The 13,258-nt window shown below is 37.5% G+C and overlaps 1 protein-coding gene across 2 annotated transcripts in view; it reads left to right on the top strand.

The window, feature by feature from the left end:
• The window catches only part of PDE5A (phosphodiesterase 5A), a 56,081-nt gene that overhangs the window by 34,635 nt on the left and 8,188 nt on the right, over nt 1-13,258 (top strand). The window contains exons 11-15 of one of the 2 annotated variants that reach the window (XM_065736830.1): nt 1,315-1,374; nt 5,850-5,996; nt 6,394-6,519; nt 8,244-8,338; nt 12,340-12,427. In XM_065736830.1, coding sequence (XP_065592902.1) covers nt 1,315-1,374; nt 5,850-5,996; nt 6,394-6,519; nt 8,244-8,338; nt 12,340-12,427 — 516 coding nt within the window. The remainder of the gene's footprint in view (nt 1-1,314; nt 1,375-5,849; nt 5,997-6,393; nt 6,520-8,243; nt 8,339-12,339; nt 12,428-13,258) is intronic. The other variant, XM_065736831.1, reaches the window with a different exon arrangement.

Genomic DNA, 13,258 nt, shown 5'->3' on the forward strand with positions numbered 1-13,258 from the left:
TCATGAGAACAGCATTTGGCCGGATGAATTCTGCAGGAATTTTTCTGCTTGTTTCCATGTTTCCCAGAAGACTATTTTATTTGGTACTGTATTTTAACTCGACTCATGAGAGTTAGCAGTGTACTGAACATCTTTTCCTCTATATGAGGCTACACGTTGGCAACATAGTTTGTTCTCTTGCGTAGGAAGAGGAAATGGTTTAGGATTAGGGGCTTCCTTTTCTTGTCTGAGGTTTTCTGTGATGATTTTGGCTCAGTCCTTTAGATAAACTGGTTTGTGGAGTAACAGCAGCATTATTGTAGGTTTTCAGCAATTTCCTAAAACTCCATCAAACCATATCAAGATGAACATCATCTAGCCTCAGCCATTGAATTGGTTACTATCAAGTTTAATAGCTAAAAGAAGGCTTTAGTTAGAGAAGCTGAATTACTCAGAGGTGATAACTTGAAGCTGAATGAAAAATTTGTAGACTTTGGATCTCCTAACATTCTTTACGTAGAGTATTTGGAGGATTCTAAAATGTGGATTATGTACCCTGTAGCCTCTAAAAAAAAACATCACCACTCTCTCATAAACCTGTATAAAATCATGTTAAATAAAAAGGTAGTACAATTATTGCTAAAAGAATTTGAGTGCTTTAAAAAAGAGACTGTTTGGTTACATGGCAAATTAGCTATTCTTTCTCTTACCATAACACTTTATAAGGTATGAAGTCCATAACCATAACTTCCATAATGGAAAAAGATTATAAGTTAATACCTAAATTGACTTCTTTATAAAATGAGTTATCCTTTAGTTGCTAAAAAAAAATCTGTAACATTTTAATTTTCTGGGTTCTCACAGCTAAAATATAAGAGCTTATTTTGTTAATTTAAAATGAACATGTTTCCTTTCAGACTTTTTCTGCCAAATTTCAGTTAAGGCAAAATTTTCTTTTATGTCTGAATAAACTCCTGAAAGGATTATTATAGCAACAATGTCAGGCTCATAATTATAGCTCTTTCATGAATTATTTGTCTTTGAAAGTGGGGCATGAAAACTTTCCAAAGAAAAAATCAGAGGTCTTTTCTCATTTATAGAACTATTTATGTTTTCTTGACCTAATTATATCAGAAAGATTCTGTGCTATAGCAGATCTCTCCCCATATGCTTTCAGAGCTCCTTAAAAGCAGAGCGGGCCCTGCAGGGACACTACATTTCATCAGCAAGAGCAATGTAATGCAGCTGCATACTGAAAATTCTGCTTGTTAAAACCCTCTGTTTTACCACATTGCTCTTTTTTTTTTTTGTACTAAGGGCTCCTCTTCTCTTTAGGTTCTCTCATACCACGCTTCTGCTGCGGAGGAGGAAACAAGGGAGCTGCAGGTAACAGCGGTAATTGAATTTTTTCCTCTTACTTTTGAAATATTCCATTGATATAACAGTGAAGGGTGGTTCTTTACACAGATATGATCCCTACACACGCAGAAGCACACACTTTCCTGAAATAAAAATTATAATGAACCTAACATTACAACATACAGGGGGCTGTAATTACAGAAACAAGGAAGCAAACAATAAATAAATAAATAGTTACTGACATACTGACTGCCATTCTTATGAGTATACGTGACAGCAGCAGTTGATGCAATTATGCTATCAGATCACAGTGATTAAGTATTGCAGAAGCAATAAAAAAAACCCAACAAATATTGTGAACTCTTCCTCTGGCAGCTAAGTCTGAATTTTGTATATTTCATATCTTTGGTATATTTCAAGCTTCTCAAGCACAGATTCAGCTTTATGGCCTATGACAGAAATTCAGAATTTAATTATTCTTTTGTTTACTTTTCTGTGCAGTGTCCTGTTGTGCTTATGTTTAATCCTGTGTTTACAAATCACTGCCTTAGGAGTAACTACAGCTACGATTCCAAGTATACTTGAAAGCACATCTTGTGCTTAGTCTCTGCCATTCTTTGTATTGGAACACAACATTCTATGCAAATAGTATCCCCTCTTGTGAGGAAGACAGTGAAAGTGTTGGAGGGATGAAAAGGAAGGTAAAAAAGGGGATCACAAGGGGACCACATAGTATGGGACTGGACAAAGCAAGGTGCCACAGAACAAGGCACAAGACAAAGTATCATGTACTGCGTTGGATAATTTTGGAATGGTTTCTGTCAGACACATTTTGAACCTCTATTCTACTGCACTATTGCTTTCTTATAGAAAGGCACTGGCAAGAATAGTATGCTATGTATCTCCAGTGGTTTCTCCTAAGGGCTTGTGTTGCAGTCTCTGTGGCTGGAACTATACTGCTAAGCAAAACAGAACCACACAAAATGCAGCACTGAAACAGCATTCATCTCTACTGCTTAACTGCCCATACGATTCCTAGCACAAATTTTGCCCTTTTCTACCACCACTTCCTAGGGCAGTACCAGAGCACACAGCACATGCTGTCTCCAACAGCCTGTGTAGATAAGTGCAATAGATTTGGCTTTCTCTATCTTACAGTCTAGAAGTCTAGCACTATTTGAGCAGGTTTTACACCCTTAAGTAAACCGCATATCCTCACATTACATCCCAAGGCATGGAACAGATATCTAAATTTTCATGCTATGAAACTATCAACTTTAACAGAATAATAAAATCATTTCAGATAATTAGCTGCAAAGAAGAAACCTTGCACTAAAAATAATATCTTCACGCTTCAGGCCAGCACATGGATATCAATGCAAACCATTCACCAAACACTAGAGTAAATGTGTCATTGTGTGTGGTGTTTGCCTCATTCCTAGACAACGGTCCCTGTCTTTTTTTATTCTTTGGAGCATTGTGGTCACAGAGAGGATTTTGTTCAGTAAAGCTTTTACCTTTTCCCGTCAGTACCCATCATAGATCTCTGTAGTCTTGCTGTTTCACAGAAAAGACCTTTGCTTCCAGTGAACCTCTACTTTGATAAAAAAAGAGAAAACTGCCTGAGACTTAGAATACGTTAAGAGGGAAGAGATATATTCTGTAATCTTTCTAAATTGGAAAAACAGTCAAGAGAAACACTTCCTAAAATTGTCTACTTCCTGTAATGGACTTTGCAGCCAACCTTGAATCTGTGTGGGATTTGTTGCTCCAGCTGGATGCATATATAAATCTATTGGGCTCCATGGAATTCATCCCAGGATACTTAGAGTAGTTGGCTGCTGTCATCACAAGACCTCTCTCAATTATTTTTCAACAGTCTTGGGAATCTGGAGAGGCCACAGTCAACTGAAAGCTAGCCAAAACTGTCCCAGTTTTCAAGAAGGGCAATAACGATGACCCTGGTAATTACAGACCTGCCAGTATCACTTCAGTTCCTGACAAAATTATGGAGAAGATTATTCTGAAAGTCATTGAAAAACACCTGAAAGACAGCACAATCACTGGTCAGAGCCAACACAGGTTCACAGGAGGAAAACTTTGTTTAAGAAACTTCATCTCCTGTTATAACAAAAGTTGTTCACCTAGTTGACCAAGCAAAGCCAGCTGATATAATTTTCGTTTTCAGCAAAGCATTCCATACTGTTTCTCACAGTATGTTCTGGACCATACATACAGGTAGGTTCAATAATTAGCTGATGAGTTTGGTTCAGAAGGCTATAGTAAACAGAGTTACATTAGGCTGGCAGCCCATCACTAGTGGGCTTCCACAGGGTGCCATTTTAAGGCAAGTTTTTCTTCAGTGTTTTCATCAATGACACAGACACAGGACTTGAAGGTCACTAAGTAAGTTTCTGGACAAGGCTAAATAGCTATTGACTCCCTCGAGGGCAGGGAGGCCTTGCAGAGAGCTCTTGACAAACTGGTGGGCTTACTGATCAACGACCACGTGAAGATTCAAAAGAGCAAGTGCCAGGCTCTGCACCTGGGACGAGGCAACTCTGGATATATATACAGGCTGATGGATGAGTGGCTGAAGAGTAGACTCGCAGAAACAGATATGGGGATTCTAGTTGATGGCAAGTTCAGTGTGAATCAGCAGTGTGCTCTGGCAGCCAGAAGGGCCAGCGTACCCTGGAATGCATCACGCTCAGCACTGCTAGGTTGACTGAGAGAAGGGATTGTCCTGTTCTGCTCTGAACTGGTGCAGCCTCATCTTGAGCACTGGGTGCAGCTTTGAGAGCAAACAGTATAACAAGGACATGAAGCTATTAGAGAGCATCTGAAAGAGGGTAATGAAGATGGGAAAGAGTTTAAAGAGCAAGACATATGAGAAGCAGCTGAAGTTCCTTGGTTTGTTCAGCCCAGAGCTAAGTGGCTGAGGGCAGGCCTCATGATGTCTGCAGCTCCTCACAGAGAGTGCAGGGATCTCTGCTCTCTGGTGACAGTGACAGGACCCAAAGGAAAAGAATGGAGCTGCATCAAAAAGAGGGTCAGATTGGAAAAGATTATTCACCAGAGGATGACTTGGCACTGGAACAGGCTCCCCAAGGCAGCAGTCATGGCCCCAACCCTGCCAGAGTGCAAGAAAAATTTGGACAATGCTCTTAGAAATACAGTTTGATTTTCAGGTAGTCTTGCATGATCCCAGGAGTTGGACTGATGATCTTTAAGGGTCCTTCCCAATTCAGGATATTCTGTGATTCTGAACTGTTGAAATTCTTCCCACTAACCGATGAAATTGAGAAACTCTTTTAAAAGAAAAGCTTTCCTAAGTATGCTAATACATGAAAATATATACAGAATCATAGAATTGTTCAGGTTGGAAAAGACCTTCGAGATCTTCAAGTCCAACTGCAACCTAACCATACTACCCTAACTCTAACAACACACCGCTAAATCATGTCCCTGAGCACCACATCTGCAGATTAAAGTGAGTTGAACAAAACACACTCCTGAAATCTTCCCAAAGCCACAAATGATATCAGTAACAAACCCTGTACTACCCACCTTTTCTTCTCAGGAACCTGGGAAAGGGATAGGATCAGACATTCTGTACTGTTTGAACAGCAAAATGAATTTAGAGTACAAGCACCCAGGTGGGAAAGACCTTCCCAAAAGCTACCTTTTCTTCCATAACAAGTTATGGAGAACAGGATATTAATTTTGAATTTGTTCTGCAATAGCCCAGAAAAATGGGAGTCTCATACTGGGAAAGTGATTTTTTCTTTTGTGTATAGTATAGAAGAAGACTTATCATTTATTTTGTTAACAATTTTAACATCCATACTTTGACAAGCATTCAATACCTATACTCTAAATTTTATAACTGTACAAGTTATAAAAATACTGTAATTATAACTGTACAAGTTATAAATACAGCTGTAATATACAGAGATATGATGAAAGATATATTAAAAGTTACAGATGCTAAAAAGTGCTGAGTTTTTAGCATCTACTTTATAATTTCAAATTTCAAATCAAAGTTGTATGATTGTACTCAAGATACATTAAAAACACTGTTCAAAGATTTACAGATACGATGACAAGTGAACCCTAATTTTTCAGGTTTTTAGCCCCTAGAAAGCTCTGCTTATGAAAATGTTCTAACTACCACACTATCACTAACACCACTATCTTATTTTCTCAATCTCTCAATTTCATGCGTACTCTTTGTTATAGTTTCTCTTAGGTGACTTAGGTAAGACTTTTTGATCATGCAATACTTTCCTTATTCTTCTGATCTATGGAAAAGTGTTCATTAAATCAAAGAAACAAATGAGGCAATGTTGAAGTGGAAGAGCTCAGCAAAGATAAATGGGAAGTAATAATCAGCTTTAAGCATAATGTGAAGGTAAAATATAGTATCTCACTACTTGCCTGTTGAAAAAGCATTTATGTTATGCTTTCTCTTCTCTATTTCAAAGTTTTGTTCTCTTGTTCTTCTCTAGGCTGCTGTAGTGCCATCTGCACAATCTCTCAACCTAACTGACTTCAACTTCAGTGATTTTGAGCTATCAGATTTTGAAACAACACTGTGTACAATTCGAATGTTCACAGACCTCAACCTGGTGCAGAATTTCCAAATGAAATATGAGGTATGAATGCTGTCAGATGCTACTTCACATAAAGAGACAAATTAATTAGTAATAAATAGAAGAATAGTGAAAGGAATCTGCAGCAAATATAACTGAAAATATGTATTACAAAGTAGATAGCAAATTATGAAGGTATTTAAAATACTGGGGTTTTTGTCTAGCTTGGTTGTATTGAATAATTAATAACTTGGTTGTCGACTAGAAAATGCATTTAGAAAACCTGCAAAACTGGGGTTGTGGTTAAAATTCTAGCGAGTTTTAAGACAGATAGCAATATTTCAAAACCAGCAACAAGAGGAAAAATGTGTATGACAGTTTTCAATTGAGAAGGATTTGTTTTCCTAAAAAGAAACTTTTAATATATTTACAGTTAACTCTATGATGCTGTTTCTTAAAGGTTCTCTGCAGATGGATTTTAAGCGTGAAGAAAAATTATCGGAAAAATGTTGCTTATCACAATTGGAGACATGCCTTTAATACAGCACAGTGCATGTTTGCTGCTTTAAAATCTGGTAAAATTCAGGTACATTTTGCTGTTATTACATTGAGAAGCTCTGGCTGAACAGATTTTTTAATGGTGCATAGTTCTTATGTCCATCATTACAGTATCACTCATGAAATCAAAGTATTTCTGCTGAAGACTTCTGGCTTTAAGTGCTTTAAGTGCCTGTTCAATTGTTGTCATGTTATTATGTATTCAGTTGCAGTTAAATCCTTTGGAAATGATCGAGTGGATGCTTCCAATAGGAGTACCTCCCATACGTGATTTTATGTATATATTTAAGTCAATGCTTACACTATGAGTAAGTCTAAAAGCTGGAAAAGAAAGGGATCAACCCTACTTCAGAATGTTTTCTTCTAATATTCAGCAGAAATTTCTTTTAAGTTCACACAGAGTTGACTGCAGTCGCAAACAATAGAACATTTTTAGAAATAAAAACGTAAATGATCATTTCAGTGCTTTTAAACAATACTTCTAATACTTCTAATTTCCACTTGAAAGAAAAACAGTAATTTCAATTCTGTTTTAATTTCAAAAAGCCTAAGAACCAGATGATCCCCCAGAAAAAAAAAAAAACAACCTTGTTCTCAGGATTTTCCCATAGTAAATTTACAGGCTTATTTATTTACTTTTTATTTTTTTTAGAAAATAAAATGTTCCTGTCCATTCTGAATCAATGTGTTTCTCAGTTTGATTATAATAATAATTGTTACTTGGTTGTTTATCTTATAGTAAGCACTTCTGAGAGAATAAATTAATCCTATTTGTAGACCAAACACCAGTACCCATAATGACACAGCATTCACTGCCTCTACAAACTTAGTCTCACTTAAAAAAAGACAAAGGGCATCTGGAAGAGACAAAGACAAAGGCATTCCCACTCCCTCTACATTAGAAAGAAACATGGTAGTTTTGCTCTGTGTGTACAGCAAGCTCAGATGATGATGTTTGCTTGCTATTTTTGGAATCCTCTGGTCAATCTCCACTGCAATTTCCAAACATTTTTTTTTATTCCTAACTGCATTTGATACCACTCTCATTTTCACAACCTAGAGTATTGACTCAGAAACTGCATTGAACATAAGTCTCTAAATTTCATCAGAGAGGAAAATCAAGCAATAGGACACAAGTGAAATGCAGAATCGGTTATTTATAAAGTGATCTGACTAGACTAAGAACAGGATGCACTATCTAGAAAGCAGATGCAATCCACAGAAGCTGTATCTTCTTGCAGAAAATCTGGATTCAGCCATACACAGCATTCAGCCCCCTGTGGCTGTACAGTGCTGTTTTTCAAAATCCTGTCCTGACTTTTGTGCTTGCTATTCCCGGCCCATTAAAAATATGATGCAAGAATGCAGTAGCTTTGTCCAGCCTCTGTTTGTCACTGGTCAGGTTTAAAGAAATATTCTATCAATTTGTGTTAAATAACAAGAAAGAAAAATAGTAACCTCTCCACTAATCTTTGCTGGAGCTCCAGAATAAGCTCATAATAATGAATCAAATAATGTTTAATTCTGTTTTCCATAGGTTTTGAACTTCTGTTAACGTATTTGTGCAGTGATGCTGCACACCACAACTTCAGAGATAACCCCTTATTCTCACCATACAGTTTTATGCGTGTGGCCTCTTTGGGCTAAAGCTGTATCATCTACTTACATAAAAACAAGATGGCACATATAAAACACATTGTCCAAAGAAATCACAAAGCTAACTCACTTCTTTGTTTTACTCTTTACATACAGAGCAAACTGACTGACTTGGAAACACTGGCTTTGCTGATAGCAACTCTAAGCCACGATTTAGATCACAGGGGAGTGAACAACTCTTACATACAAAGGTAAGTAAGTAGACTGAGAGAGCTCAAAAAAAAAAAGAATACACAAATACACAGAACCAAATTATGTACAATAATTGATTGGACAATGTGAGATTGTGCAAAGGTCTTCACTAAGCAGTAAGCAGAGGAAAAAACAGAGTTGTTTAAGTATGCCAAAGTGAAGATATGAATCATTGAATCATAAGAATCGTAGAGTGGCTTGGGTTGGAAGAGACCTCAAAGCCCTTGTAGTTCTAACTCCCTGCCATAGGCAGGATTGTCAACCACTGGATCGGGCAACTCAGCCCCATCCAACCTGGCCTTAAATGCCTCCAGGGATGTGGCATCTACAGTTTCTCTGAGCAGCCTGTGCTTGGGCCTTACCAACTTCTGCATATACAATTTCTTCCAAACATCTAACCTAAATCTCCCCTCTTCTATTTAAAACCATTCCCTCTTGTCCTCTCTCTATCTGTGCATATAAAAAGTCAGCCTCCCTCCTGCTTATCCTCAAGGCCACAAGGATATCTCTTCAGACCCTTCTCTTCTCCAAGCTAAACAAGCCTGGCTCCCCTTCTTTGTAAGACATATGCTGAAGCCCTCTCATCATCTTCATGACCCTCCTCTGGACTCACTCCAGCAACTCCATGTCTTTCTTGTGCTGGAGGCCCCTAGGCCTGATCTCAGTATTCCGGGTGTGACCTCTTGAGGCCAGAGTAGAGGGGGGCAGTCACCTCCCTCCCCTGCTGGCCACCACTCTTGATACAGCCTGGGATGCTGTTGTCCTTCCGGGCTGCAAGCACTCTGCTGGCTCATGTCCAGCTTTTTATTCACCAGAATCCTGAGTCCTTCTCCACCAGGCTGCTCTCAGTGAGTTCTTCTCCCAGTCTGTACACATATCTGGGTTTGTCTTGATCCAAACACAACACCTTGCATAGAACATCACAGAACCGACTAACTCCAATGGCAGATTAAGTGAACTCTTTGTAGACTGTGCAGGGGCAGCATCTTCCTTTTGCATACATCCCATCCCCCATTTCCCACATGCAGATAGCAAAAGCTAAGTGACAACATGCCAAAAACGTGCAGTTTTGCAGATTGCTCACTGCCCAACCAGCTGTTCCCCATCTAGTCTGGCCAGCACAGAGTTGAGATTTGCAGCCGTCTTGATGATTCAAAGGGGTTTCCACGTAATTTTGAACTCGGGTTGTTTAATAAACGATTTAGTCATGGCCTTCCAGAATTCTTAAGTAGATTTGGATAGGACACATTTAAAATCACATTACAAATACATGACTGCTTAGCATTATTTTGGATTACCTATACTCTAATTTTGATCAATTCTGAAATTACAGAAAAGCAAGAAGTCTAAATGTATTTTAAAACATTGAAACAAAATATTTTTACCAAAAAATATTTCACTGTGAAGTTATCAAAATGAATCATCTGAAAATTTCTCTATATTTTAATTTTTAACTAACAGTATATTTTTAAAAATGTAGTTTCAAATCTGAACAAAATATGTTTTTCAATGAATTTAATATTCAGCTCAAACAGTATATGATTCTTCGATGAAATAAACAGGTTGACTTATAACATGGTACAACATTGTTACTACGATATGGCAATGTGTCCTGATCTAACCAGAGATGGGGAGAAGATACTCAGGAACATATACTTGTATCTATTTCTGGTAGAGCTGGAGAGTGGTTTTGAAGCTTTAGAAGAAGTGCTCTGCTGTTCTTGCTGTGCTGAAATAAGATACTAGAGTAGGAAGAGTTTGTTCCAGGCAGAGAACATTGAAAGGCAGGAAATAAGTAAGCTGAAGCAGAATATTTTCCTTTTGGGATGTATGTCCAGAATAAAACAAAGACTGATGTGTAAAGCAGAAGCAAATAAATAAAAAAAAAAAAAGAAACCACAAAATTGAATGTGTAGCCTTTCTCTAGTTCCCTAATAGGGGAATCCAGCAGTAACTTGTAGCCTTGTTAGAACTGGTCAGCTATTTTTTGCTTTATTTATTTAAAAACAAATTCCCTGCAGGACATCTGGAGAAGCATCTTCTCCTCTCAGCAGTGTTCTGGGAAAGTGGCATGGACAGCAAAACTTAACATTCATACATGCTGTAAAGCAGAAATGGCTGCAGCTTAACAATTCTTTTTGAGTAAAGACAGTTCTATGAATTTTGTTCTTAAATTCCCCATTTACATTAAATTAAAGTTATTTTTTCTAGAAACTGATCTCTTTTGTTGGATCTCTTGAAAGTGGAAAAAGTGGACACTTGGTATATGATTTTTTTTTTTTAAGCAACGGCGTTTCAAAAATTAAAGTGGTCCTGGTAGCAGAAATTACAGGAAATGAACTGTTTAAAGGTCTGTCATAGTTATGCAATGGTTTTGTTGTGTTTGTTGTTGTTGTTTTTTTTCCCCAAGCCCACATTTAAAATAGATTAGCTCAGAGTATGTAAACTTCATAACAAAACCTCTGTGTTCTGGAAGCAATTGTGTCCTTTGCCCTGGTGTGGAGTTTTAACAGATAGACTATGTACTACAGAATTAAGAACCTGAGTTTATTTCTAGCACTTGTATCTTCCCAGACAGTCAGGGTCTGTAAGTCCTGAGCAGGCTCTAGTTTGATGCAGTACTTGGGAAGATAACCTAAGAATTTTCTCACATATTTCTCTCTTCGATCAGGATGAACTTTAAGGACATTGTATGCATCCCATTTAACTCAGTGGGAATTTCACTCAGCATGCATTGGCAACATCCTACAATTTGTTTTGTAACAGAAACATGCAAGCATTTTTGCTGTAATATTCCCCTTACACTGGTCTCAGAGGAGGTGCTGGGCAGCCAGCCCATAAAACTCAAGGGCTTGTATCCTTTAATCTCCTTTCTGTGTTTTTGTTTGTCTTTCCATCTTTCTCTCTGCATTTGTGTGCTTCTTAAATCCCCGAAGGTTCCTCTTACAGCTTTTATTTGAGTTTCTGTGCTGTAAATACTTATTCATGTGCATAATCATTAGCCATACAAAAAGTCAGAATTTCTCAAATGATTAAATATTTGTAGGTCAAATTATAATTAGAGTGATAGATTCAGAATCAGCAGTAGAACAGAATTCAGAGTACCCTGATTTAGTTAAAAAGACGATATAAATGATGTGGGAACAGGGTTTGAAAATAAAGATACAGTAGCAAAAGCTTAGAATGTTATTATGCAATGAGAATGAGAGGGAAATTAGAAATCTTCAGAGGAGGAATTTTATCTATTTTATCTAAAGCTACTCAAACAGTAATTTTTTTTAGACTATGCTTTAAATTTTACATCATCCCTGCAGTTGATTTTATGCTGTTTTCCCACTGCCTTTAGTACAACCAGCATCTTGTTTCCCTTTTGCATTTCCTCTTGGGTGAAGGGGAGGTAATGATACTGCAGTAGTTTGGTCATGAAGAGAGTGGTGACGAAGTGCGCTTACCAGCACAATAGGAAATTATTTGTTCAACATTTGGGGACCTGCACCAGAGTCCACTGAGGTCAGCAGGAACTTTCCTGATTATATCAGTGTGCTTTAGATTCTCATTAGTACTTGCAAGCTTGATGTAGTTGATTAAATATATGAGGCAGGTATGAAAAATATAACATAAAACTGTCACTCAAATTCTGTTTGTGAAAAAACCTTTCTTGTTGCTTTTCCTTTTCATAGAGTAACTCACTCTTTACCAGACCTCGTATTACATTCTCACTCCTTCTGTGAAGATGGTAATAGAAGGCAGAAAGCTAGAGTGGTCAGTGCCCTGACAAAGTAACAGGGTTGTCTTTTTATCTGTACTCTCCATGCAGCCTTCCAAATGTATTCACCGAGTTGCACAGAAGAAGGAAAGGAACTGTTTAAGAACAAGCATTGGTGGGTGGGGGCAAAATTAACAAGCAGAGGACAGTATAAAGGAAATCAAGGAAATTATTTTTGTATAACAATTACATTTAATTTGATTTCTCCATCTGATGGGTCTTTTTGGTCCTTAGAAGTGAACATCCACTGGCTCAACTGTATTGCCACTCCATCATGGAGCATCACCATTTTGATCAATGCCTGATGATCCTGAATAGTCCAGTAAGTATGTCATTGTTGTGTATACTGAAAGGAAACCATTCTCTATTTTTTGGTTTTTATTTTTAGCTTTTGGATAGATTCCCACTGTTATACATTCCTAAAGTGATCTGTATTCCTTTTTGGGTAAGGAGAACAAATTGCAATGGTTTTGAAATCTAAGTTCCATTTCTGAGCGCCACCAAACCTTTCTAAGTGTTCCCTCTTAAGGGAAGCCTTACTAACATCTTTCTGAGTACCTTTCTTCAACCAAAGAAAACAAAAAGGCTTTGTTACTATTTTCATAACCTCTTATGAACCACCAAGCAAATCCAAATCCTTGCTTTCATAAAAAAAAAACCCATTCCAGCCTATACAGACTCAGAGCAGCCCTGATGAGACCAAATCAGTACTGCTAACATTTTCATTCCAAAGTGAAGGCAAACCTAAGCTAAATAAGTGCAAATAAAACTACATTCTTTTTCTATTATTAACTAATTATAAGACCAGTTATTCACCACATACAAACATTTCAAAGCAGTGTATCTCCAGTGTTCATTTTGTATCAGAAGAGTGGTACTTCTGACATACTTTGTATCACAATGATTCCAGTTCAGACAAGAAAATATGGAAAAATGTGAAGGCAAATTACCATCTCATCAGCTTCACAGTGCTTTGGTTTAAAAGTGGGCTGCTGTTATTCCTTTCTGTGTCACAGCTTGTTATTTGTGTAGCTTCACGAATGGAAAATATTTCAGTCAGTGTGAGGTATATAGGCAAGTACTGGTATCTGTTATTGTTCTTAAGTGAGAGAAGAAATGGGAAGACAAATGCTCCAACACAGCTGATGGTGAC

This window comes from Cyrtonyx montezumae, unplaced genomic scaffold (assembly GCF_038088225.1).
Source record: "Cyrtonyx montezumae isolate F1298 unplaced genomic scaffold, pur_monq_1.0 scaffold_2, whole genome shotgun sequence".
NCBI lineage: Eukaryota > Metazoa > Chordata > Aves > Galliformes > Odontophoridae > Cyrtonyx > Cyrtonyx montezumae.